Below are 25,895 nucleotides of genomic sequence, written 5' to 3'. Positions count from 1 at the left end.
GCCGTCTCACCGCGGCCGTCTCTTCACGCCTGCTTCCGGTTACGTCATCTCCGGCAGCGCGCAGCATTTCCGCTTCCAACTTCCGCTGGCGTGCTGTGCTGGTCCCCTGTTCTCTGTCTCCTTTACCTACCTCCTGGTGGTTCTGCCCTTGCTGCTGCTCTCTTGCCCGAGGGGTGCTTTTCCTCTTCTTGCTGCAGGGTTTTAGGGACCCAACGGGCCCCCCGCGCAGGACCACGTGGTGCCGGGGAGCGACCCTCTTAGGCCCAGGGGACCCGAGCGTCAAGGCTGGCGGCCCGGCGCCGTCCGCCGCTGCCGGCCCACGTGGGGACCACCGACTCTCTCCTGGGCGGCCCTGGCCTCCGAGGGCATGTGGTCCTCACCCAGCGCTTTCGGTTCTCGGAGGAGCAGGGCCTGGGAGCGGAGGGGGCCGTGCTGGAGGTGTGCGTCCCGCAGGTGCGTGCAGCGGCACCCGCTAGGAAGCGTCTCCAGGCCTTTACGCCCTACTTACCTCAGGAGCAGTTCTCAGCCCATCTGGGTCGGGTGGGTGGTGGCGGTCGCGGCTTCCTGACTTAGGGTGGACAGAGCGGAACGTTTGGTATGAAGCCTTTGGACATGTCTTTCAGTAAGGAATCTGGGGACGTCGCTAGCCAGGGAGCCTCGCCACACTGGATATTCCTGCCATAAAAGTGGAATTCTTGATACCCAGTATTTCCTTTGATCTTGTTGAAGGGCTTAATTAATCTTTACCTGGGACCGGAGGTTCTAACCCTCTCTGCCCAAGTAAAGTTTTTGGGTTGGGACATCTTTCAGCTCAACGGTTGTCCCCAAAACTCGTAATTGTACTTTGTGTGTCCGATGTCTCAAAGCATTTTCACGTTGTAGTGTTTGATTTTAACAGCAGCCTGTGACGTAGGTATTAGGAATAATAGTTTAAAAATAAAAAAACAGCTCAAGCGGAACCTATTTCTAATAGTTTCTAATGCCTTTACGCTGAAATAACCATTTAGATTTCTTCCCAAACTTAAGGAGTGAAGATACTCCCTGTGAGTAGAAAGACCTCTTCTTTAGACCCAAGTCTGCACGGCTCTGGTCAGAAATCCTTCGGTGCCCTCCTGGGTAAAATCTACCAGGTCAGGCATTTTTGTCTCTCATTCATGCTGTACACCCTGCAGTTAAGACAATACCTCGCATATTTTAGGCACTAATATTTTTGTGGAATGGCTTAAGTTCAGACCTTAGCTCCTTCACCTTCGATATTTTTATAACTTCAGCCCCTTTCCTACCACCCCACTAGGGGCACCCTTTATTCTAGAAAACAAAGATTTGCAGTTTAATAATTGCTAACTTTGTATGCTTATTTTGTGCTTGGTACTGTATTAAGTAGTTTGCACTGAATATTCCTAATCAGGCTATGAGATAGTATTTTGTAATTGAGGGAACTAAAGCACAGACTTAAGGAACGAGAGTGAGGTCACAGAGCTAGTAAATTCCAGATCTGGAGGTTGAACTTGGGCAGGCTCATGCAGAATTGTGAGCTATGTTGTCTTGCGTAGCTCAATACCATGCTCTCGCAACTCTGCCTTTTCAAAGGCTTTGTAAACTTGCCTGCCTTCCTAACTCCAGGATTCAGGTCCACTCAAAGCTCTTCCTGGATGTCTTCCTAGGACCACATCGTTTCCCATTAGCCTACCAAGGCATGCGTGTGCCTAAAACCCTCCAGTATCTTCATGCATTTAAAATATAAAGCTAAAAACACAATAAAAAATAAACTTAAAAAATAATACAGGAGCCAAACTTCCTGCGGCCTGTAGGACCCCACACATCTGGCCCCGCCCTCCCTGTGAGCTCTGCGCACTACAAAGCCCTGCCTCCACCCCACAAGCCTGGGTTCTCTGTTGTCCAGCGAGGAGCTTCAGTTCTGGCTTTGGGGCCTTTGTCTGAATCATCCCCTCTCCCTATCTAGGGCAGCCACCTTGTGGTTATTGTCCCCGCACCCGCCCAGCCCCTGGCCAGCACGCTCACATCACCCTGTTTTACTGTGTTGATAGCATTCTCACAAACCAACAATACTTTTATTTGCTTACTTGTTGCCTGTCTCTCCCTAGTGGGGTATATATGCTCCACGGGAGTTCCATCTTCAGCCTAGAATAGCTATTAAGCCGCTAAGTCCCTAAATAAATGCTTATTGAATAAATAAATAATGAGTGCTTATTACTACATGGTATTGCAGTTTATGCCCTCCCATACGGTCTGAATTGGAGAGCAGGGAACAGTCACCTTGTGATGGGCGCCAGTGCCACTCAGCCGTTGTGTAAGTATTAAGACTCTAGCAGGTGAGTTATTTACGATGCACAAACATTCTTTTCAGGTCCTGCATCTTCAGTACGGAATGTACGTATGGCCCTGTGCTGTGGTCCTGGCCCAGTACCTGTGGTTTCACAGAAGCTCTCTCCCAGGCAAGGCTATCTTAGAGGTAAACGTGCCCTCAAGGTTTCAAAGCCCACGCTCAGATTGAAGTCTACGTGCCATTCACTTGTGTCAAATACGGAATGGGGCAAAAGTAGGTTTACAGTTGTGTGCCAGTTTACTCTTGTATTATTTTCCATATGAACTGTAAACCTATATTTGCCCCACACTGTAATTTACTTAAAAAACTTTTTTGTTGACACTATTACAGACGCCCACCATTCCCTCCCTGTCCCCCAATTTGTCCCCCTTCACCCTGCCCCCGTCCCCACACTGTATTTTTAAATTGGGTAACTTGGCTAGCTTGTAAGGCGTGTGAGCTGAGAATGAATTTTACATTTGTAGTGTTTTTTGTTGTTTTTTTTTTTTAAGTGGCCCACCATGACTAAAATTTTTACCATCTGACCATTTCCAGTTTGCTGACTCTTAATTCCAAGTGAAGCCCATTGACTTAGCAGGAAAACATTCAAGGCCGTCTTCCTATGTTGTGCCAAAGGCGTCATTGGGCTCCAACACTGTTGGTCTATCTCACAAAATAGCTTTCCCATTTGTGGAACTCTTGAGATTTAAAATGTACCGCAGGCTCTTCCTCATCACTCTACCTGACTTGAGACTGCTGGCGGGTTGGAGAAATAAACCTTTGTCAGGGTTGCAGAAGTGGTACACAAACCGGAAACTTAAGGACACCTAATTTTTGCAAAACCTGTAAATGAAGGGTAAAGGCATTTTGGCATACCTGTCCCCAAATAGTGGCAATTGTGAGGCATTCAGAAAAGATTGAGAATCTATGCTCATCCTCAAATTGGAAAATAGGGAGCTTTTATTTTAATCACTGTTAATACAAAGGCAATCCTTGATAGTATTCCTTAGTGTATTTAAGGGCCTTTCAAGGCCCAGTTGGAAAATCCCCTTCTGTAGGAAGCCATATTGCAGACCTGCCAGGCTTTTATTCACATAAAACTCATTAAAATCAGCACTGCCCTGACTGGTGTGGCTCAGTGGGGGTTGGGCAGTGTTCCTCCAACCAAAAGGTCCTGGGTGTGTCAGGCCAGGTCCCGAGACGTGGATATTTGTCTCCCTCCCTCCCTTCCCCTCTCTAAAAAGATCTTTCAAAAAAGAAAAATCTTAAAAAACCACCACCAGTACTGCCTCCTTGGGTGCATGTCAAGTTACTCAGGAGGCTTCTAGGGACCCAGCATCCTATGAAGATCACGGTGTGTCCCAGACTGCCTTTCTGGGCACGTTAGCAATGAAGTGGCCACACGTGGAGGTTGGAAGCACTGGCAGCCGCAGAGCACAGGGCCTGCACGGGACTACAGCTGCCCTTTGGCCCAGTTACCAAGTCACAACTCGTCTGAAATGCCGAGCCCAAGCATCCTTCAGTTTAAGGCATTTTTAAAATGGGAAACTGTCTGCTGAGACCCAAATTCTTGCCATCTCTAGACCAACTCTGAAATGCCACCTTCTAACCTTTTTAGGTTGGAGCTGGAGTGAGCCTTCCAGGAATTCTAGCTGCAAAATGTGGTGCTAAAGTAATACTGTCTGACAGTTCAGAGCTGCCTCACTGTCTGGAAGTCTGTCGGCAAAGCTGCCGTATGAACGGCCTGCCGCAGGTGCGTGCTGTAGGACTCACATGGGGTCACGTATCTCGGGACCTTCTGGCTTTGCCACCACAAGATATTATTCTAGCATCGGATGTGTTCTTTGAACCAGAAGGTAAACCTTTTTTAACAGTAAATTTTGCCAGAGTTGCAATGTAAGTATAAATCTTATCAGGAAGCCCTTTCTTCCCAGATTTTGAAGACATTTTAACTACAGTGTACTTTTTGATGCAGAAGAACCCCAAGGTCCAAATGTGGTCTACTTACCAGGTGAGAAGGTAAGCATTATTAAACCTGGTTTACTCAGTTTTTATTCAGTTGAATTAAGCCTTGACAATGCAGTGTCAAAGGATAAAATGAAAAACGCAGCTGAAGCAAAACAGGCAAATCATAACTTAAAAATCAATTTATTTTCCTCAGTGCTGACTGGTCACTTGAAGCTTTGCTCTACAAGTGGGACATGAAATGTGTCCACATTCCTCTGGCGTCTTTTGATGCAGACAAAGAAGATATAGCAGAATCTGCCCTCCCAGGAAGACATACTGTTGAAATGCTGGTCATCTCCTTTGCAAAGGACAGTCTCTGAATCATACCTACAAGGTGTTTGGGGACACTGTCAATATTGATTAGCAACCTGGCATGCCCGTGGGGACCCAGACCTCTTCAGCTCCTTGGCAAGTAAAGCAGTGAACCTGAAGATGGTCAAAACTGTGGGCCTTGGATCGTGGCGGGGCACCTAGACGACACATGGGTTATGGAGCGTGAAACAAAAATTAAAACACCTATTAAGAAAAGGACTCAGATTGTTCCTAAGTTATTAAAATGGGGCAAAATTTAGGTTATGACAAGGAGTACCCCAAACTCAAGAAAGTGCTACCTTAGGGCATCAATTTTAAGGACAGTGGATTCTGAACTGGCATTTTCACTGTTAAGTCAGCTAAACATTTTATTTTCATACGATACAGTCAGTAACATTCACAAGAAAATTGCACAGGTCTTTAAAATAAGGGGAAGAAAAAAAGACAGACATATTCTGAGAAAAGCTAACACCAAGAAAACGTTTTAATTAAACTATAGAAACAATGGTTATAGTACAGAATATTTATGAGCAAAAAAGATACACCATGTTTTAAGTACTTACAAAGTTACAAACCATTTGCTTCCTTAACATTTTTCATATTTTAAGTTCATACATGAAGATGATCATTTTTACCATTTGGTGGAGTGGGAGTAGAAAAAAAAAAGGTGTATTTATCATCAGCTAGATGTGCTCACTGTATGCTCCGTTATTTATATGCAAGGCCCGGGTGACTGGAAGTGCAGTTGTCAGGCATTTTAATAAACTGGACAGCCATTTGTTTCTGCACGACAAGGCATCTTTACACAGGAGCAATCGGGAGAAAACAGGAAACAGCCAAGCACTCTGCACTGCAACACGCCACCTTAACAGCTAACCAGCATTACTCAACTGCTACACAACTGCGCCTAGTGCACAAAAATACATAAGAGAAGAGATTAGAATTGTGTTTGGTAAACAATCCTTTCAAAAAAAAAAAAAAATCAAGTCTTTTCACCTGAAGTCTTTATACAAATTTGGGTTCAGATTACCATTTAGATCTGCAGGTAAATAACATACACAAACAAATTTACACCAACTTTTGTAGGTTTTTAATTCTAAGGAATGAAGGCAATGCTGAGTCAATCTCTGGACAGCTTTAGGCTGTGTGTAATGGCTGCATGTTTCCTTAAAAGTCAGGAGGCCACAAATTAGGTTACCAATCTGTTTAATTTCAAACAAAAAAAGTCAGCACTATATAAACAAAAAAGAAATTTTACCTCAAATATCCAAGCCAATAATGAAATCTGAAGTTCGTTCACCTCACTAAATTACAAGAAATTTGAATAACAGCAACAAAATGGCACATAAAATGAGGCTTGCCACCTGAGGCGAAGCTTAAAACAAGTAAAAAGTTAGACAAAATGTTACAAAATAACCTTTTCAACAGCCAGTTGCTTGTTCCAAGGACTCGCTGGTGGACTGAGCGTGGGGTCCTTCCGGGCTGTCTGCCGCGCTCCGGCCGCCACATCTAGGTTTGAAAAGAAGCCAGGTCAGCCTACCCTCCAGCGCGGGGACGCCGCACAAAGCGCACGTGGCTTCAAGCTCGGGCTGGTACTTACTAAGTTAGGCTCCGGTGAAACGGGTCGGTTACACAAAGGTTCCACCCAGCCGTTCTCACAATTTTTAAAGGCCCAAATTAGGAAATTCTCACAAAGGCTACCGTCAGCATTTACAAGCTTGTGCTTTCTTGGCCAAATAACCAAGATGAAAAATATTAAAGGGGGGGAGAAAAGAAAAAAAAAACGGGGGAGGGGAAAGAGGGCTGTGTCCAAATATCCAAACAAAAACAACTTGAAATCAGAAAAATCAGTCTATATTTCAAGATAAATTTGGTTTCCAAACAAAACATTTGGCAATTGAGAACAATGCTTTAATATCTGAGCTACTTAGGGCCCTTCCTTTTAAAAAATAGGACCAAACAATTTGAGTTAAAGACACACTATCCTTTCCCCGCCCAGTGCAATACCTGTAAACTTTTTTTTGGGTTCCAAGTTCATTGCTTCGTTTGCAATTCGTTTGCCACATCCATTAGAATAGTGAAGTCCCAGTCAGTACAACAATAGTTGAACTGACAGTTTTCTCTAAGAGGATAGTGCATCTTTAACATTTAAAGACAAACCTGCTCCAATACACGCCCACAGAAACTGGTCCCTGGAGGATCAGCCAAATCAGTTAAAATCTGCAATACTGGCCAATATTCTTTTATCAAACAGGAGACCGCAGCTTTAAAGGGGAAAATGCAGACGTTGGATAAAAACAGCAAGAAATAGTCATTTTCATTAATAGGTCTCAAACAGTTTACGAAACAGCCATTATCATCTAAGCTTTAAACACATCCTCTTTCTGCAGACCCCTCTCTTCAGTTATCAGTCCCAAAGCCGAGTTAGTTCAGAGCAGCGCTCCCAACGTTAGGAGTCACTTGTCTATTAACACGGACCAGAAACGCTACTTCAAACCCCATTTCTGAATTCAGGTCATGCGTCTCGGATCCCCGTGGACATTACCGTTTGCTTAAGAGGACACCGCTCCTTCCTCCTCCGGAGACTTGGGGGGGCTCTTGGATCGCGACCTGGACTTGGACTCCCTCTTGGACACGGGCGGAGGACTCCTGGACCTGGACCGGGACCTGGACCGCGAGCGGGATCTGGAAACCGAGGAGGACTTGGACTTGGATCTTCGCGCCGACCTGGATTTGGAGGTTGACCGCGATCTTGAGCGAGTGCGAGACCGAGACTTGGAGCGGCTGTAGCGAGATCGACTCCGGGACCTGGACCGGCTCCGACTCCGGGATCGGCTGCGGCGACGCCGCCTCGGGCTGCGGGCGGAAGCAGCAGGCGTCAGGGCTCCGCGATCGGCCGCGCCCCGCCCGCCCGCCCGCCCGCCCAGGCCGCCATTATCTCGCCGCCCGGCGCCATTTCCCTGGCCGCGCGCCGGGGTCGCTCAGGCCTGGAGCGGCCCGCCCGCGGCCGCAGGGGCACCGCGAGGCGGTCGGGCGGGTGGCAGGACCGCGGGGGCCCGCGGCGAGCGCCCGCGGCCTCGGCCCGCCACCACGTGTTTCCGAGAACCTTTGTGAGTCAGCCCAAGGCCCCTCCCCGTTTACCTGCGGCTCCGGCGTCCGTAGCCGCCACCCCCGTACCTGCGGGGTGGCGGTCCCCGGCGGCTGTGGTGCGAGTCGGGCGGACGGCCGTAGCGCGCCATCTGCACCCGCAGCTCACGGCCATCCAGGACGGCCCCGTCCATGGCATCCATGGCGTCCTCCGCGTCGCGCTTGTCGTGGAAGCGGACGAAAGCGAAACCGCGCGACTCCTTGGTGTAGCGGTCCCGCGGGATATACACGTCCCCGACGCGCCCGTACTTCTCGAAGACGCGCCTCAGGGTGTCGGGCGAGGTGCGGTAGGTCAGGTTGTCCACCTTGAGGGAGGTCATGCCCTCCACATCGGGAGGCGGACGACCGTAACTCATGGCTCGGGAGAGTCGGCCGGGCCCTGCGACTGAGCGCCGAAAAACTAACGCCCTGGGCGGGCCCGCGCGTTCGGCCGAGGCGGCGGCGGTTTCCCCAGACTAGCTCGGCTCGACGCCGCGCCTCTTCTCTGGCAGTTGGCTTCCTCGTGGAAACGTTTCTTAAAAGTCCAACACACAACTAAAGAGGCCTACTTCCGCAGCAGAGAAGCAACTGGGCAAGTGGCCAGCCCCAGGCGTATTTATAGTCCCCCTCACAAAATGGCGCCCGCGCCACCCACAAGTGAATCCTCTGATTGGCTGGTTCCGCAACGTCCCTGCTGCGTGCCCCGCCTCTGTCTGGCGCGCCTGCGCAGAGCCGGGAAAAGCGCGGAGTCACTGCTACTGGGAGGGGGGAGCGACTTTTGCCGGCAGTTGGAAAGCCCGCGAAACGCTTCTTCCGGCTGGGTGCTCTCGGGCAGGAGGAAGAGGAGGCGCTCCCGTCTTGGGCTCCGCCTTTTCCATGCTGGTATCGGAGGTCTACGCAGCTTTTCGGCTTGGGCCTCAGCTCCGGCTCTGTTACAGGCCATACTCCTTTCCCTTCTTGCGTCTGTCCCCAGTCGCCTCGGACCCCGCTATGTGGTCTCCCGGTCCCTTCTCGCAATTCCTCCCCCTTTCGGTCGGTTCCACTTTCGGCCCCTTTTCGCCACCCCCAGCAGGCTTGACTCCGCTCCCCTCGGGCCAGCGAGCTCTCGCGACGCTCCTGCCAGTCTCGAGCCGCGGGGGACTGCATTTCCCAGCGCGCCGAGCGGGCGGTGCCACGCCTGCGGTCAGGTGACCGGGTCGTCTGACCGGCGTTGAGTCAGGGCTGGGCGGGCGGGGCCGCGCCGGCCTCTGCGAACTGCCCTTGGTCCCTAATCCCCCCCGCGGGCCCCTCAACCTGGGGCGACAACGCTCTTGGCGCGACTCCGCGTGCCGGGCTCTTCCCGACTCAGATCGTATCCTAGGAATGTCCTGACTGTGCCCGCGGGGAGAGCTGCACCCTAAGCCCGGGATTCCGATCCAAGAACTGGAAGTCGACAGCTCGGCTGCTTTGCTCCTGGAGCTGTCTGCCTCCTCTCACCGTCTCTTCAATTCCCCAGGACTGGCAGCGGGTTCGCTCCGAGGAGAGCCGCCTGCCCTGGCCTGCAGCTGACCTCCGGCAGAGTTGAGCCAAAATGTCCCCGGAATCTAAAAAGCTTTTCAACATCATTATCTTAGGAATTGCCTTTATGTTTATGTTCACCGCCTTTCAAACTTGTGGAAATGTGGCGGTGAGTTGGGATCTGCTGCCCCTCCTTTGAAGTGCGTCTCCTAATGCGTTCCAAAAACGAGAATAAATGTTAATTATACGCACCCGCGCGCTTAACTTACGCCTTTTAGTTTCACAGCCTTCCTCGTTTTCTATGATTAGGTCTGATTTCCTGTATCAGACATTTCTTCCTAACATACGGGGACGTGAACGTGGCCGTTTAGTCCTCTGATTGGGTTTTGGGTTTGGATGTTGACCTACTTACTTTATTCTTCTGTGTTCAGGTCTACATTGAACTTGGAGAGTTACGGCAGTAAACTCCAAGGCATAGCTTCAGTTCTCCCCACGCCCCAGTCATTGGGTTGTCTTCTATTCCGTAGTCCTATTTCTTCTCTCATAGCCACTTTTTTGTATTGAGCCTCTTCAATTTTTACTTTATTCTCAGTAGTTGGAGACTTTCCAGGGGGGAGGGGGACTGCAAAACCGTTCCGTGTGGTTGTTGATGAGTTTTGTCTTCCGCACAGCAAACCGTCATCAGGAGCTTAAACAGCACGGATTTCCACGGCAGTGGCTATACCAGGTATCGTTGCTGTGTAAACTGGTTTTCCTTTTTTCTATGACAGTGTTTGTTTACATCCCATCAAAATCGCGGGCAGTAAAATTCTGGAATGGACGCGTAGTGGCCGCTCTTTCTATCTAGAGTATTGGGGGAGAACATAAGAGAATGACAGGAGCGAGTTGAGGTTTCACGTAGACACCAGGTTTGGAATCCTGGCTTCGCAACCTGACTGCTGCGCGGTCTGAGGCAAGCTGCTTCGATGCGCCGGGTTTCCTTGCTCAGCTACTGCCCCTAAAATGCTTGGCACAGCACCTGGCGCTGAACAAGCGCTCAAGGATTGTCACATTGCAGCCTCCCCGTCTTCAGCAGAGGAGGTCTCATGGGACTCTTGAAACACTTGGTCTTTCTCTTTTCGTGATTTCATAGTGATTCATACGCTGTCATCAGCAGCTTTTAGCCTTTTATTAAGGTATTTAGTCCCAGTTTTGCACATGGAGCAAATGAAGTGGAAGACCTTCCCAGGTCACTCGCCCTCCGTGACAGGAGCCGGACAGTAACGGGCGCCTGCATCGGCGCCCAGGCGGGGCTCTTCCTTCCTCCTCACTGCGGGGGGGGGGGGGGGATGCCTGCCGGTCCCGCGAGTGGCCTCCCCGCATCGCCACCCTGTCAGGGTCATGCTTGCTTGCCACCTCTCCTAGGCCTGGCCCTGTGTGTGATAGTTGAGAGTAAAGGGATGGTGATGGCCATTTTTCTGAAGGATTCGTAATACCGCAACTTTGTATAGTGCTTTGTATTTTGCATAACCTAAAAAACAAATGAAAGAACACTTGATATTTGAGATTTGTAAGAGCCAAAGAATAATTTACTTTGAATTTGTAAGTGGTAGTTGAATGCAGGACCTTGGAAATGGTTTTAGTCACACTTTGTCACAAGATACAGGTATTAGGTCGGGCTGGGTCTATACTAGCTGAATAACATTCAGTGAGACCATTCGGTTGAGCTAAATAAACTCTGGCTTAAGCAAGTTTTAACTCTGTGCCTGTTATTTTTAGCTGCGTGCTGGGGCCAGGAGTTGCAGGATAAGTTTGTAGCGCAGGCTGGTGGCCGAGGGCCTCTAGAGTCAGATTACCGGGCGTGCTCCCTGGCCCCACCGCTCACCTGGCACCCAGGTGGGCTTCGGGCAGGTTACTTAGCCCCTCTGGGTTTCGGTTGTCTTTTCCGTAACATGAGGACAACATCAATGCCTTCTTCACAGAGCTGTAGGATTCCAAGCAAAAACATGCCTAAAGTACTTGGCACAGTGCCTATTACATGTTACATGTTAGCTGTTATAATTTACCAGGACATCAAAACTGTGTCATCCAAGGCAGACTTATTCAAAGAAACATTTGATGAGATATCAGTATATTGTGCAAGTGGAAACTTTTAATGCAGCATTCAGTTTAAGGGTATACTTATAAATGCTGACTAAAGAATAGGAATGCTCACTGCAAAACACCTACGGACTAAGCACATCTGGGAGAGTGAACTGTGGAGACAGTGCCTCAGGGGTTCGGTTTGGTTTTGTGTGTTCTGTACACAGCATGGCGATTATTTATGGAGTGTTCTCTGCCTCGAATTTGATCACACCCTCGGTGGTTGCTATCGTAGGACCTCAACTCTCCATGTTTGCTAGCGGTTTGTTTTACAGGTGAGTGGTGTAATTGCCTTTCATCCATTTTCCGTAGAACACCGTCCGCCTCTCTCAGGCACATGGTGACGCTCTGACAGGGACTTGCCGACTTGGATGGAGTAGAACAGAGGCACCAACTTGGGGATTTCCCTTCTTGACTCTCGGGATAACATAAGGTTTTAATGTGATTGGATGAGTATATACTTGAGTTCGTTTTACTACCGATAAAAAAAGTATCCAAAAGTCTCTTTCTGCAAGAGTTGAAGAGAGCTTCCCATGAAATAATATTATATTTTATATCAGGTTGGCTAACAGGAATTCAAATGGCATAGTTAAACCTTTCGTGTGGGCCGTAGAGCTCCAGTCCCATCATGGGCTAAGCAGTTGGCGAAGGCCAACTGCAAACCGTCCTTCAGTGTGTGACTTTACAAAATCTGAACGAGTATGTTAAGGAATGAGGAGGCCACTTCTGCCCCTTTCTAATTGTTTTGTTTTCAACACTGGAGTCCTTTATGTTGATTCCTAGAAGGCTTGCTTGGCGTTCTGTGTCAGGTGTTTTTGACTATAATACGTTGACCTGTTATATTTTAGCATGTACATTGCCGTTTTTATCCAGCCTTTCACGTGGTCCTTCTACACAGCCTCTGTTTTCATCGGAATCGCAGCTGCAGGTACGTATTTTGATGTTTATTTTCTTCGTTTTCTGGGGCTTATCTAAGAGTAGCCTTTGCGCATTTAGTATGTACAGCTAAGGGATTTCATTCCCCTGATAACCTTTTGGTTTGAATTTTAGTACTTTGGACAGCACAAGGAAACTGCCTGACCATAAATTCAGATGAGCACACTATTGGGAGAAACAGTGGAATTTTCTGGGCACTCTTACAGTCTAGGTAATAACCCTTTTAGAGCTCGATCTTTCCTGTAGTATTTTTTGTCACATCATAGTTTTAGATCTTTGTTGTGTTGAAAACTCAGATCTTCCATGTTGTATGACTTGTAAGTTCCTGGCTGCATACAGATTAAGCATTTCATAGAATTACTTATAATGCACAGATCTACCTCAGAGGCTCTAGAACTTACGATTACCAGATAGAAACTGATATTAACCATAATATATTTAGTATTGGCTATATCTCGGGGACTGTGGGGCTCATTACTTAATGTCAGTAATCTCCACAGTCTCATGACATGAGAAGACATACAGGTGAGAAAACAGAGGCTTAAAATCTAAGTAATTGATCTCATTGAAACCATCATTATCTGGATTCCAAAGGCCGCATGGCCTGAGAGCTGTTAACAAACACCTATTTAAATTTAACACTGGACAGCCTCGCACGGTGGACGTTTCCCAAGAGCGGCCAGTCATTCTGTCACAGACTCTGTCCCGAGGATCTTGGATCAGGGCACCCTCCTGGATCTTGCCTGAAATTTCGGCATTGATAAGGCTTACCAAATGCAAAGGCTGAGTTTTAAGGGATTGGATACTAAGGAACTGCAGTGTGAGTGATTTCTTCTCTAGGAAAATTTGCAAAATAAGTATCTGATTAGACGCAGATAAGTAAATCACGGAATTTTTTCATAGATTGTTTGAAACGTAAGAGTTTAGAAGTAGCGTGCACGTGTTCCCAGGGAGTCATTTTCAGTGTTCCAGTAGCGGATCCCATGTGTCAGCGTGTGAGTCAAGGTCTCCGAAGGGCGGTTCTGAATCAGGTCGCTGTCACGGGAGGGAGGCTGCGCTCCATCTGGGTCAGTTAGGGTTTTCAGAAAGTGTCCGGGCGGAGTCTACACTGTTCAACGGTCTAGGGCAGGTAGATACGTCTAAAATTATATAATGCCTCCAGCTTTCTCTTTCTTTTTAATGTATAATGGGAAAATTGTTAGGAAACTAGAAATGTGAAGATAACTTCCCAACATTCTTGTCTTCCTTTTTTCCCCTCAGCTTATTCTTTGGAAACCTCTACATATATTTTGCTTGGCAAGGAAAAACTCAAATATCAGGTTTGTTTTATTCAGATACGTGCAAAGTGTAATAGCAGTTTCACAAAAATACCCATTGTTCCTTTGTTCAAAAGTGTTCTGATGAACCTTGGTACCTTAAGTCTTCTCAGATTTTAGCTTTTAGTCACTTTTCCCCTTGGATTGTATTACGAAGCTAGGCCTGTAGCCGGTGGCTTTGTGTGGCGCCTCAGGGCGCGGGAGGGTTCTGCTGCGGGCGTGAGCACGGGGGTCCGCGGCCAGACTGCTGGATTGTTGATTGCTTTGTGTGCTTCTTGACTCAAAGAACAGGATTAAGTTATTGTACTATTTGTTTTTGCTTATTAGTATTTTTCTAAGTGGAAAACAAAGGTGGGGACATCCCATTTCTCTCCTTGCCCTAGGTTTTTACTGATGCAATAAAGTAAAACTTTAATCAGGAAGTATTCCAGTGGTTAGAAACAAGCTCTGAACATCATGCTCACTCACAGTTGTTCGTATGGTCAGTGCTATCGACTTTCTTCCTTTTTTCCCCTCCTCCAGAGAGCGACCGGAGAACAGTGTTTATTGCCCTGACGGTGATTAGCCTTGTGGGGACTGTTCTTTTCTTTCTCATTCGGAAACCAGACTCCGAAAACATCCTGGGAGAAGATGAATCCTCTGATGACCGAGACCTGGACATCAATGAGTAAGAAGCTGGAAACAGTCCTTTTTTTTCTTTTTGAAAATATATTTTAAGTAGATGTAGTCTAGAGGTTACCAGCCTTTTTATAGCCTAAATGATATCTGATACTGGGCAGAGGTGAGGGAAAAGTTTTCAAGCAAATAAGGGGAAGAAGATAAAAGAGAGGAAGAAGGAAAAGGAATGGGCGATAGCATGCCCCAGCCATACCCGCAGGACCTGGGGGCTCATTTTAGAATTCCTGGCCTAGAAGTGGCTTCCTGAGCTGAGTTGGGAGTGACCGGCGTGCACCTGCGTGCGGGCCGTTCAGCCATGTGCTAATGGTCTACACAGCGTAAATCGGTTCCTCCTCCTCTGAGGCCCGAAGTGTAAAATACCCAAATTCTACATCCGATCCTGTCCACCTACAAGTGAGGGTACTATTAATTAAATGGAGTCTAAATAGTTATTTGTTTTCAGGGAAGCCATGAGTTTTCAAGGTGAGGGAAAAAGTTTTCCTGTTGGTTAGAACATGCTACCTTTTTTATATCAGTCATTTATTTATTTAAATCAACAAGCCCTCCATAGGGTTTCTCCCCCCACCTTTTTTGGTAATCAAATCATTTAAAGATATAGGAGAAGTAGGTATTGCCCTTTTGACTGGTAGGCTAAGAAGTGTGATCTTTTAAAAAAATTAAAAAAAAATTTTTTACTCACTCAGCTGCTGAGCCTCAATGGACTGAGAGCACCGACCTGCGAACGAAAGGGTCACAGTTTGATTCCCAGTCAGGGCACCTGCCTGGGCTGCAGGCCAGGCCCCCAGCAGGGGGTGCGTGAGAGGCAACCACACATGGATGTTTCTCTCTCTGTCTTTCTCCCTCCTTTCCCCTCTCTCTAAAAACCAATAAATAAAATCTTTAAAAGTTTTTAAAAAATATTTTTATTTATTGATTTTTAGAGAGAGAGAGGAAGGGAGTGAGGAAAACATTGATTTGTCGTTTCATGTACTTGTGCATTCCTTGGCTGATTCTTGTACGTGCCCTGATCCGGGATTGAACTTGGCAACCTTGAGCTACCGGATGATGCTCTAATTAACTAAGCTACCCAGCCAGGGCAAGAAATGCAATCTTTTAAAAACTTTCTTACCATAATCATCATAAAGAGCTACACTTAAGTTACATTAGCTCATTTAATTCTCACAGGTGAGTGGTAGCGTCTCTATTTTATAAGTGAGGAAATGAAACACTGAAATGATTTGTCTAAAACCATGCAATTAATAAATGACAAAGCAGTGCTCAAGACTCGGAAGCCCACATTTTTAGTCATTAGATTATACTGCACCCCGCCGGGAATCACAGATGGTAGTGTTGCTTTTGAAGAAGTTTAACGCGAAAGAAGTTCTTTTTACAGAGTAGGAGTGGCAGAAAATTGAATTCCCACACATTGTTTTTAAGGGTGAAACAAGCAGGGTGGAGGAGACTTCTGTGGAAAACACGTGCATGACTGTGGGCAGGAAGCTGAGGATGGAAGGATTGGGTTCTGTTGTTAATAAGGAGTCATTGGGTAGCACTTGGACCGCATGCCCTGGAGCAAGGGTGTGCGTCGTGAGGGACCCCTGCAGCACAGCGCCCGGAGGGCGCTGGGAAGGTTCGCCAGCCTGTGGAGAGGGCAGAACTTTTACAAACTCAGTAAAAATGTGGTAGTTTTTTTTCTCTTTCAATTTTCAGGGGATAAAACATTATTATTATTATTTTTTTTTCTTTTACCAGGTCTGCCCAGAACAATATGACGAAGGCAGCAGATGCATTTAGTAAGTATTTTCTGTATCTGAAATGCGAGAACAGACTGTTCAGGAACAACGTCAGCATTGGCCTTTCCCTTTTCCCTGGTAACTTTGGATTGACGGTGCCCCGGTATTTTCATTTTTCCAGGTACGCGGCGTATCTGGAAAAATGGAACACCGGCACGGGGCACGGGGGTGGGGGTGGGGCGATCCCCCAGCCTGCACGCCTGGGGGCGTGGGAGCGGCAGGGCTGCAGAGAACTCAGGAGCTGGGGGTCTACTTGAGAGAGTGAGGACACAGACGCTGTGTTTGGCCGCCCTGCTGCCCTGCTCCCCGCTTGGAAGGGAGCCGGCGCTCTGGGGACCCAGGAGCGAGGGAGAACACTCTTGTCTGCTGAGGGTTCTTCCTGGCCAGACCTCATTACCTGTTTCATTCTCACAACAGTTCTGAGTACTGTGCAGCACGTATGGTGCAACCCGTAGGTATAACCCATCCATACCCCCACTTTATAGAAGAGAAACTGAAGGGCAGAGAAACTACTTACCCGAGGTCAAACAGTGAGCACGTGACTGAGCTGGGATTCGAGCCCAAACCGTCCGACCGGCTGAGCCGCTGATTCCCAGAATGGCCGTCTTGTGGCTCCTTCAGAGAGGCAGCCAAGCCTTCTGGCTTGGAGGAGGCCTCATGTTGATCAGCTCTTTGCTTCTGCCTGCAGCTTTCCACCCTCTGTCTCCGGGGGAGAGAAACCTGGCTGAGGTGGCTCCTGTGCGGGAGGCCGCAGCTCTCTGGGCCACCGCCTCTCAGTAAACCCCTTACAGGCCCCTGGGCCCTGCGCCTGTGTCGCTGTGGCTGGCCCACAGGCCGGCCTAGACGGGGGTGCATATTCTTGATCTCACCAGCTGTGGCCAGATGGCACCAAGCACGCCTGCCCTCGGCAGGGTTCCTGTGGCCCCTGTTTTTAGAAGGGCTTGTGGGCGTGGCAGTCTATGCCTTGCACACACAGTGCGCCATTGTTAGGGCTGTTTGATCAGGCTTTTGTTATGTGCATCTCTCCTGTGGCAGGAATGCATTCATAATTATACATTGAGCTGCATGTTGTAATTAAAGGGGATGTAGCCTGCCTGTCCCCCATCAAGGTGGGAAGTCACCCATCAGAGGTCTGGCTTTCAGCTTTGCAGGTCTAGAAGCTTAGCACGCCGCAGTCCCCAGAAGGGCCCTGGCTGGGTAGCTCAGTAGGTTAGAGTGTCATCCCGATACACCAAGGTTGAGGGTCCGATCCCCAGTCAGGGCACGTACAAGAAGCAACCAATGAGTGCGTAAATAATGGAAACAGTAAAAATCGATGTTTCTCACTCTTTTAAAAAAAAATTTGGGTGTGTGTTTTCGCTAGACTTCATTTTTTAGAGCAGTTTTAGGTCCACAGCAAAATTGAAAGGAAGGTGCAGAGGTTTCCCAGGTACCCGCCCCTCACACATGCACAGCCGCGTTCGCTGTCAGTGCCCCCGCCGGAGAGAGCGGGGCACTTTACAGTTACAGTCGATGGCGCTGCGTTGATTCGCCACTGCCGCTTGGCGCCTGTAGTTCCCGTTAGGGCTCACTGTTGGTGGCGCACGTTTTATGGGTTTGGGCAAAAGTATGATGACATGTAACTGCCCATCTAGTATCATACTAGATTATGTTTTAAAATTTCTCTATGTTAGCTAAATCTTTCGATTATTCAGAAACAAACCGGCCCAGTTAATGTAACTTGTTTAACTAAAAATTGGTTTTAAACTTTGTTTAAAACATTGATCATGTATTTTTTTTTTCTGGAAAAATGTGAAAGTGATTGGTGGAAATATCTTACTGCATTTAGTGTGGCAAAGAGAGAAAAGTGTCTGCCTGGCACATGTAGAAATTCAGGACAGAGTGTTTGTGACTTACGTCAGTTTCATTCAGCTGGATAAGAACTAAAATCTGGGTCCAGTATTAGTTTAGGGTGCTCAAGGAGTGGCCATAAGTTATGAAATGTGAGCCAGTTCAGAATGACACTTGAAATACACAGTTTTTAGGAATGCATTTTCCAGTGCAGATTTCAAATAAATTGAGCAGCATGAAAACAAACAGGAACGTGATCGTAACCAGGTGTGCAGAACGAGAGGCAAGGTTTACCCTCAGGCTGGAGTGAGAATCCCAGGAAGTGGCTCCAGCTGCTGTGTGGTCAGGCAGCTTCCGGCGGCTCTACCCCAGTCCCTCCCCGAGGCCGCCCCACGATGGTAGTTCCTTAGGGCAGCCCGCACTTCGCCAGCTGTCCGTTACCTGAACCGCCAGCCTGTGATCGAGGCTCTTAGAATATTCTGTCGTTCTGTTTGTATTTTCTCCATTTTGTGATTTTGATTTTCTTAAAGTTAGAGCTGGAGACTGTGTTGAAGAAAGCATGACTCTAGAATATATTTAAACGGTTGACATAAACAGGTTATAGAGCAGATTTAGTTCATACCTTAAACATTTTAATCTGAATCACTAACCTTTGTCTCGGTGTATTTGTTTACTTGCATTATTTTTTTCTTTTTTTCTTTCTTTTTGACTGACTTGCATTATTGGCCAAGGGGAGTTTGGGTTGAATAAACATTTTAGAACTGTTGTTTGATTAATTAGAATCAAGTTGAATGCCCCCAAAATGTTTTCTTTGTTTCTTTTTTACAGAAAAGTCTCTCAGACTATGTGTCACCAAGGAGATGCTCCTCCTTAGCATTACAACTGCTTACACAGGTGAGCACTGACAGGCTATGAAGTTTTGTTCTATTTTTCTGTTGCTGAACAAGGACAAATAAGGGCTAAAAACTGCCGCCATGTTTTTCTTTCTCAGTTCTGTGCATTGACTGGGCCCAGGGGAGCAGTGCTTTGGGGGGTCGCAGTGGGGGTCTCTTGGAGGGCAGCCTAGGCCAGAGGGTTTCGTTTGCTTGTCTGGACGGGTCAGACGGCAGGCGGGGTCTGTCCCTCTCCAGGCAGCTCTGGGCGGCTGCAGGACCCCTCCCACGTGGCTCCCTCTGAACGGGCGGAAGGGAAAACGACCGCCCCCTCACGCTGGCCTGGCCCCTGCCCTGCGTCACCTCCACTGCAGGTCACGGGGCCAGCCCGCACTCAGTGGGGGAGGGTCTCATACACGGGCTTAAAAACCGGGGCACGGCTCACCCCAGCCAGGATTTTAGGGCAAAATGGGGCACTACCGAAAATAACAGGAGTACATCTTTGTAATTTTGTATAGATCAAGAACATTTCTAATGACAAGAAGTGAGCTCTGTGGCTTGCTGCCAGTCATGTGGTGTGAGAAGGGCGGGGGGGCGCTCTTAGGTCCTAAGAATGAGGCAAACATCTGTTTCCTCCTAAGAGCGCTGTGACGGCGCGGCTTGTGCGCGCAGTGGACTGAGCGCCGGCCTGCGAACCAAGGGCCTGCTGCTCTGTCCCCAGTCAGACCGCTGCCTGGGTCGCGGGCCAGGTCCCCAGTGGGGGCGCGTCAGGGGCAGCCACACAGGGATGTTTCTCTCTCTATCTGCCTCCCTTCTAAGAATAAATAAGTAAAATCTTTTAAAAATTATCTTTAAGAAAAAAGTGCTGTAATGTGCCAATTACTTTTGCTCTTCTCTGCCTCATAGGTATGCACATCTTTTTACGAGAAATAGAATAAATATTAAACTTTTTTAAGTCAGGAAAGGTTTGTAGCATTTAGGAATCAGGTCTTCTACTGATCTGCCCTAATTTTTACCCTAATTTTTTGAAATTTTTTCCTTGGGAAAAAGGTTTAATTAAAATGTTATTATGTCTTTAAGCACAAGTGGATAGTATGTATTGGTTTTCCAAATGGACCTTCCTATGCCCTTGGAAAGCTATTACAAATTTAGGTTAATTATATCCTCTGCTCATTTCCTGTCTACACACAGAGTGACCATTTGTAACAGAAGGTTGTCTTTGCTTCTCTGAGTTGATGTTTGTCTGAAACCTGTGACATCTGCCACCTTGTGGCTGATTCCGTTTTGTCAGTTATACAGCATAAGACTTACACTGTGCTCAGGGGTAACATTACAGCCTGCGTGAATTTTTGTCTTAGATGTTCGTTTGGTGTGTACATAGCTCAAATACTACTAGGCATAAAGCAAACCAAGGAAAGGGGGGATGTGAGTGTATAACTTAAGTCTAATTTTTTCCTAAAGGTCTGGAATTGACCTTCTTCTCTGGTGTATATGGAACCTGTATCGGTGCCGTAAATAAATTCGGAACAGAAGAGAAGAGCCTCATTGGACTTTCCGGCATTTTCATCGGCATTGGAGAAATTTTAGGTTAGTTTGTGGAAAAAATGCTTTGCATTAAATCAGTTTGTTGAGTTATAACAGAAGTTTTAAGTGTACTTCACCTCTCTGTTCTTGAATTTCTGTTTCCCTGCTTATTTTTGCTCAGATGGATAGGTCTTTGTTTTTTATTGTTACTGTTTTAAGATAACTGAATTACAAGACATTTGCCAAATAATTCACAGACAAAACCACGCACAGGAAACACACGGCCTCTCCCAGCTTTCCCTCATACGATGCTAAGGGGAAGTGCCTTGGGGTCCCTGGCTTCCCTCTCCCTTGTCTGACACCAGCCGGGTGTCCAGCAATCCAGTCCGGCTCTGACACTGTCCCCCAGGGCGGGTGTCACACTCCGCAGGTTCAGGGGCATCTGCCCGCACTTCGGACGCCAGTGGTAAGTTCCGGGGCCCCGGACTGCCCACACTGTCTGCCCTGGCAGTGAATTCGGGGGTTCCCACAGCCCCCCTAAAACGTTATACTTGATATGAAAGTTATTATAAAGAACAGAAATGCACAGCCAGATGAAGAGGCACACAGGGCAGAGTCCTGAGGGGTCCCAAGTGCAGGATCCTCCGTCCCCGTGGAGTTGGGGTGTGGCACCCTCCCAGCATGTGGAAGCTCTCCCAAAGCTGTCGATGAGGGGGTTCGACGGAGGTTTCTCCCTGCACGCCCACTTGGCGAAATCGCTGGCCACTGGTGATTAGCCGCCCCCAGTCCCCGCTCCCCGAGGGCAAGGGGCCGAGCGCGGACTCTCCAGGCTCCTGTTAAGGCCTGGTCCTGGGCAGCCGGCCCCCACCCTCCGCTTGCCAGGGCCGCCCGCCCTCCGCCCAGTGGCCTCATTGGCATGAACTGAGGTCCCGTGGAAAGGGGTTCCTGCAGGTAACAAAAGACACTCCTAATACCGAGGAGTTTCCTAGGGTTTCAGGAGCTCTGGGCCAGAAGGGGAGGGGACAAGGCAAAGCCCAACTGTGTCATTATACTGCGCTAATTTCTCCCCGTTCAACAAAGATTTCTTCAACTCAGTATGTTGGATATTAAAATGGGTTGGGCAGACCTGGAGCAGTGCTCAGACTGGGGGCTAAGCTCTGTGTACCCCCTGTGTGAAGGTGCACCCCAAGTGTGAGAGGACCCTGCTGTGTACCCCCAGAGCATGAATGGGAAGATTTCCGGTCCAGGGGGTGGGACCTGGCATGTTCCCAGCCCAGGGCGGGGCACCACTGCCTCTAACCCTGTGGACGCCTTCTCCCCGGCTCTGCCCTCCCTGCCGGCTCACTCACACTCTGCCGGGCAGCACTCGCTAGAGACTAGGGGCACCTCTGCGCCCTCCGGGATCGTCTTGGAGCAGCTTTGCCTGACACCCTGTCCTGGGCACTCCAGCTCCCGCGCCCCCCCCCGCCCCCCCCCAGGCCCCAGACTCAGCTCTGTGCCCTCAGCTCAGAGGGCGGTGCCCTCACGCACCCCCCGCCCCCTCCCCAGCGGCCAGCAGGCTCACCGCGTTGTCCCCTGTCTCCCAGAGGGCACTGCCCTTTGATGCCTGATGGCTGCTCCATTTCCAGGTCCACTGCCGCATATTTTTTTCTACATTTTTAAGGCAGGGGATAAATCCAATCCTTGTTTTTCCATCTTATGTAGAAGTCTGTTCTGATTTTTAAAATATTCTTCTGTTTCAATAGTTATTCCTTATTTTATGTGTTTCCAATTCAACTAGCTATTGATTTGTCCACTTACTTTTTTCAAATCAAGATTTTGATATATTAACTTGCTCATGGGTTGCTCTGTTCTCTACTTCACTGCTTTCATAGGTGGAAGCCTCTTTGGCCTGCTGAGCAAGAATAATCGTTTCGGTAGGAACCCAGTTGTGCTGCTGGGCATCCTGGTGCATTTCGTCGCTTTTTATTTAATATTTCTCAACATGCCCGCAGACGCCCCCATTGCTCCCCTTGAGGGGACCGACAGCAGAGCTTACATCGCATCCAGGTAGAGCGACTGCCCTTTTTCTAGTGATTTAAGGAAGGGCGGAGATATCGGATCTAGATCTTTAAAAGGGAACAGTTAATCCTTTTCTGGGAGGTCTGTTATCTTTCTAAGGTCACCTGTCAAGTGTAATGGAGCCAGAATGAGTTTAGGTAGAAATCCATATTTTACCTCTGCTTTTTTGAGCAATGGAATCTCTAGCAGTTAGGGCCTCAAGGAAGAACAGTGAGGACCAAGGGATTGTCGGGCAGCAGGGAGGACAGCCAGTCCTCCCGCAGCTGATGCTAAATGTTTTGGGGATACTTTGCTCACCTCGCAAATTTGTTATAAACACATTTATGTCCACATCCACAGTCTAAGGGCAACCCTGCCCAAAACAGTATTTGCTTCCCAAACCCTTTATAGCCTGGAGTTTGCTAGACTGTGAACATGAGTACATTTTTAAAAAAAGATTTTATGTATTTATTTTTAGAGAGAGGAGAAGGGAGGGAGAAAGAGAGGGACAGAAACATCAATGTGCAAGAGATTCATTGATCAGTTGCTTCTCGCTCGCCCCCAGCTGGGGACCTGGCCCACAACCTAGGCATGTGCCCTGGCTGGGAATCGAATCAGCGACCTTTTGGTTCACAGTCTGGCACTTAATCCACTGAGCCACGCCAGCCAGGGCATTTGAACATATTTGAACTGTGAGTGCATTTGAACATAAGTTCTTCCTTTGAAAAATCCAGTATTTATTTATTCTCATTTCAGAGGTTTAAAACTTGGAAGGTAAAATGCTTTTGTGGGCGAGTTGCTTTTCCATTGTAAATGGCTCTGGCAAATATCGTTGATACTCATTCTAAATTAATTGTGTTTTACTCAGCAAAGAAGTGGCCATCTTCTGCAGTTTCCTGTTGGGTCTTGGAGACAGCTGCTTCAATACCCAGCTGCTCAGTATTTTGGGTTTTCTCTATTCCGAAGACAGTGCCCCTGCATTCGCAGTCTTTAAGTTTGTCCAGGTAATCTCTTGGCAGATTGTGTGTCCTTTGTTTTAGTGCTTTGACTTCATTTTCCTAACGTCTCTTAAATGGAAGTCAGGGCATCCTTTAAAGTGATTTGTGATAGAATTAGGAAGCAATGAGTATAGTGTGATCCTCCCCGACGTGTGTAAGAGATTGTATGTTCTGGTCTCTCCGATGCAGATTAGACACTTCCTTTCTTAGATACCTGGAGTCATTGACAGTGTAGACACTCCTCACTGTGTCTGCACATCCCTTTATTATTCCAGTTTTATACAAGATACTGTTTCAAGTAACATTGTACCTTGCTTGATGTTTACCAGCTCTGGGAGGAGGTTCCGGTGCGTGTTTGTGAACTGGTGACACGTGACATGCTTTCTAGGTGCAGGAAGGGCACCAAGCCTGTCGGCACAGAAGGCTGAGGGCCTGTCGGCTGTAGTGGGGCGGGGGGGTCTTACCCGGGAGCGCGGGTCACCTGTGTGCATATTGTGACTTGTTTTCTTTGTTCTCAGTCCATTTGCGCAGCTGTGGCATTTTTCTACAGTAACTACCTTCTCCTTCCCTGGCAACTCCTGGTCATGGTGATCTTCGGGTTTTTTGGAACTGTGTCATTCTTCACTGTGGAGTGGGAAGCTGCCGCTATTGTCGCCCGGGGCTCCGACTACCGAAGTATCTGACCTGGGGAGCCAGCTACGGGAGGGAGGCGGAGCCTCTGCATCCTGCACTCCGGAGTGGAGCCAGGAGAAGGTCCCACCTTTGGCTTTCACAGGACAGGGAGGACGCTCAGCGTGGAGAAATCGGAGGGGCCGGACTGCTCAGGCTGCCGGAGCTGGAATTCCAGTTCACAGATGTTCACTCCTTAAAACAAGTGGAATAAGGGAAACTTGTGCTGTCAATTATAATCATTCAAAGATGTTTTTTAATTCATCTGTCGCGAGTTCCTTATAATCACGTTATCAAATGTAAATGTTTTCCTCTCCCTTCCGTTTCCTTGAGCGATCTCGCCTCAACTCAAAACCCTAGGCCATATGTCACGTAGAGATCTCCTGCTGGGTGTCGAATTACGTGTTACTATGTAATAATAGGGAGCATATGCTGCCCCACATGTGTGTCTGGGAATGACATTTGAATAAATCCCGAGATGGGGAAATGGAATCTTGTCTTTGAAAGGAGTTGCACTTTCTTCCTCTTTAAATGTTTTTTTCTGATTAGTTTTCTTACCTTGTAGTTCATAGGAAGGAGTGGCTCATTAAGTATTGTAAAGTGAGGTAAAAATTGTATTCAGTCTTAACGATGGGAATCTAACATTTGTAAATGAACAAAAACACTAAAAAATACACATATTTCCTGGAGGAGGATTTCTGCCAGCAATTTTCCTAGAAGACGCGACGCAGGAGAAAAGGGAGCCCTGAGCTCCACTGCAGGCTGCCGCGCGGAGCCGGCGCCAGTCGCTTGCAGCCCGGGGCGCAGTGCGGCGGTTTGGGCAGATGTTTAAATGGAGATGCTAACTTCCCTCCGTAAGAGCTTGCTTAAAAATTTTTGTAAATTTATATATAGTTCAGAAACCATAAAATTCACCATTTTTAATGTGTACAATTTAGCATTGTTTTTTAAATAGTAAATTCCCAGGACTGTCCCCCTGTCACCATGCTCTAAGGCCAGGACGCTTTCACCACCCCCAGAAGAACCCGCGCCCGCTGCCGTCGGCCCCAGCCTCTGGCCTGGCACGGGCAACCCCTAACCCGCTTCCTCTCTCCGTGGGTTTGCCTGTGCTGGACGTTGAACATGAGTGGGAGAGCTCGCTTTTAAATGTGATTTTTTAACTGTACAAACGAAGAAATTTATGGCAAAGTACGTTAATCCAAGAGAACAAAAAATACCTTGTTTTCCTTTTTTTCTTTTTTAATCCACTGGAAACTTAGATATTTTGTGGCTGGCTTACACGTCCGAGGAAGTCCAGTAAAGTCAGGCTCGCCGGCCAAGTGCAGGAGGCGGGCCGCGAGCTGGGCTTGTCAGAGAAGGTCTGTTTGTGTGCGGCACTGAGCTCTCTTGTTCCATGTGCTGAAGTTTAGATTTTCTTTCTTGAAGTTGAGATAAACCCAGTTGCTTAGGTGATCCTGTAGAAATAATTTGTGAATGCTGTTTCAAAAATAAGTGATTTTATTATTACCTATTGAAGCACATTATTGTTGACCCACATGTATTCTAATCATGGTATAACAAAGTGGCCGACAATTTAGCTGCTTGAAACAGCACACATTTGTCATCTCACACTTTCTGTGGGTCAGGACTCCGGGCGTGGCCAAGCCAGGTCTGTCACAAGGCTGTGGTCCAAGGGCCGCCTGCGGTTCACCCGGGGGTGACCCCGCTTGTCGGCAGCAGTCGGCTCCTCACGCTGTTACAGGACTCAGGGTCTTGGTTTCTCATGGCTGTTGGCTGAAGGCCACCCTCTGTTCCTTGTCCCCTGGAGCCTTGTCCCCTGTCAGGGCAGCTCACCACATGGTGACTGTCTTCACCAAAGCAAGCCGGCAGGG

The 25,895-nt window shown here is 48.1% G+C and overlaps 3 protein-coding genes across 12 annotated transcripts; 2 read left to right on the top strand and 1 right to left on the bottom strand.

Annotated features, from left to right (window-relative positions):
* The first annotated feature begins 98 nt into the window (after positions 1-98).
* On the top strand, positions 99-4,653 carry METTL23 (methyltransferase 23, arginine). 2 transcript variants are annotated; one of them, XM_054593129.1, is made up of 5 exons: positions 99-453; positions 2,369-2,473; positions 3,945-4,182; positions 4,261-4,345; positions 4,488-4,653. In XM_054593129.1, exons 2-5 carry the CDS (start codon positions 2,390-2,392, stop codon positions 4,651-4,653), a joined length of 573 nt encoding a protein of 190 aa, XP_054449104.1. In that variant the 5' UTR covers positions 99-453; positions 2,369-2,389. The 2 variants fall into 2 exon arrangements, with proteins under 2 accessions (XP_054449104.1, XP_054449105.1); XM_054593130.1 differs by lacking the exon at positions 99-453 and adding an exon at positions 1,076-1,130.
* Positions 4,654-4,891: 238 nt separating this feature from the next.
* SRSF2 (serine and arginine rich splicing factor 2) lies at positions 4,892-8,359 on the bottom strand. Of its 8 annotated transcripts, none has more exons than XR_008530824.1 (4): positions 7,787-8,359; positions 6,806-7,501; positions 6,063-6,154; positions 4,892-5,552 (listed from the first exon to the last, which is right to left on the bottom strand). XR_008530824.1 is itself a non-coding variant. In XM_054593127.1 (3 exons), exons 1-2 carry the CDS (start codon positions 8,146-8,148, stop codon positions 7,198-7,200), a joined length of 666 nt encoding a protein of 221 aa, XP_054449102.1. In that variant the 5' UTR covers positions 8,149-8,359; the 3' UTR covers positions 4,892-6,909; positions 7,191-7,197. The 8 variants fall into 8 exon arrangements, 4 of the variants coding, with proteins under 4 accessions (XP_054449102.1, XP_054449101.1, XP_054449099.1 ...); XR_008530823.1 differs by having other exon boundaries at positions 4,892-6,154; positions 6,806-6,909; positions 7,191-7,501; XR_008530822.1 differs by having other exon boundaries at positions 6,063-7,501.
* A 276-nt stretch (positions 8,360-8,635) lies between these two features.
* On the top strand, positions 8,636-24,328 carry MFSD11 (major facilitator superfamily domain containing 11). Of its 2 annotated transcripts, none has more exons than XM_054593123.1 (14): positions 8,636-8,653; positions 9,267-9,437; positions 9,940-9,995; positions 11,557-11,664; positions 12,238-12,317; positions 12,440-12,536; positions 13,586-13,644; positions 14,164-14,308; positions 16,051-16,091; positions 18,750-18,815; positions 20,255-20,380; positions 22,192-22,366; positions 23,226-23,361; positions 23,874-24,328. In XM_054593123.1, exons 2-14 carry the CDS (start codon positions 9,342-9,344, stop codon positions 24,036-24,038), a joined length of 1,350 nt encoding a protein of 449 aa, XP_054449098.1. In that variant the 5' UTR covers positions 8,636-8,653; positions 9,267-9,341; the 3' UTR covers positions 24,039-24,328. The 2 variants fall into 2 exon arrangements, with proteins under 2 accessions (XP_054449098.1, XP_054449097.1); XM_054593122.1 differs by lacking the exon at positions 8,636-8,653 and adding an exon at positions 8,786-8,803.
* The last annotated feature ends 1,567 nt before the right edge of the window (positions 24,329-25,895 follow it).

This window comes from Pteronotus mesoamericanus, unplaced genomic scaffold (assembly GCF_021234165.1).
Source record: "Pteronotus mesoamericanus isolate MK-2021 breed Mesoamerican mustached bat unplaced genomic scaffold, CSHL_Meso_final scaffold_408, whole genome shotgun sequence".
In the NCBI taxonomy this organism is placed as follows: domain Eukaryota; kingdom Metazoa; phylum Chordata; class Mammalia; order Chiroptera; family Mormoopidae; genus Pteronotus; species Pteronotus mesoamericanus.
This window is presented reverse-complemented; position numbering and strand designations above follow the sequence as displayed.

What these genes read in the sequence shown, in the direction of transcription:
- METTL23 (XM_054593129.1), top strand. Translation starts at nt 2,390, where the DNA reads ATGTACGTATGGCCCTGTGCTGTGGTCCTGGCCCAGTACCTGTGGTTT. An exon ending in CAGGCAAGGCTATCTTAGAG is followed by an intron (nt 2,474 to 3,944) that starts GTAAACGTGCCC and finishes TAACCTTTTTAG; the next exon opens with GTTGGAGCTGGAGTGAGCCT. An exon ending in TGTGTTCTTTGAACCAGAAG is followed by an intron (nt 4,183 to 4,260) that starts GTAAACCTTTTT and finishes CTTTCTTCCCAG; the next exon opens with ATTTTGAAGACATTTTAACT.
- MFSD11 (XM_054593123.1), top strand. Translation starts at nt 9,342, where the DNA reads ATGTCCCCGGAATCTAAAAAGCTTTTCAACATCATTATCTTAGGAATT. An exon ending in TGGGCACTCTTACAGTCTAG is followed by an intron (nt 12,537 to 13,585) that starts GTAATAACCCTT and finishes TTTTCCCCTCAG; the next exon opens with CTTATTCTTTGGAAACCTCT. An exon ending in AGGAAAAACTCAAATATCAG is followed by an intron (nt 13,645 to 14,163) that starts GTTTGTTTTATT and finishes CCCCTCCTCCAG; the next exon opens with AGAGCGACCGGAGAACAGTG.
- SRSF2 (XM_054593124.1), bottom strand. Translation starts at nt 8,148, where the DNA reads ATGAGTTACGGTCGTCCGCCTCCCGATGTGGAGGGCATGACCTCCCTC. An exon ending in TACGGACGCCGGAGCCGCAG is followed by an intron (nt 7,502 to 7,786) that starts GTAAACGGGGAG and finishes TTCCGCCCGCAG; the next exon opens with CCCGAGGCGGCGTCGCCGCA.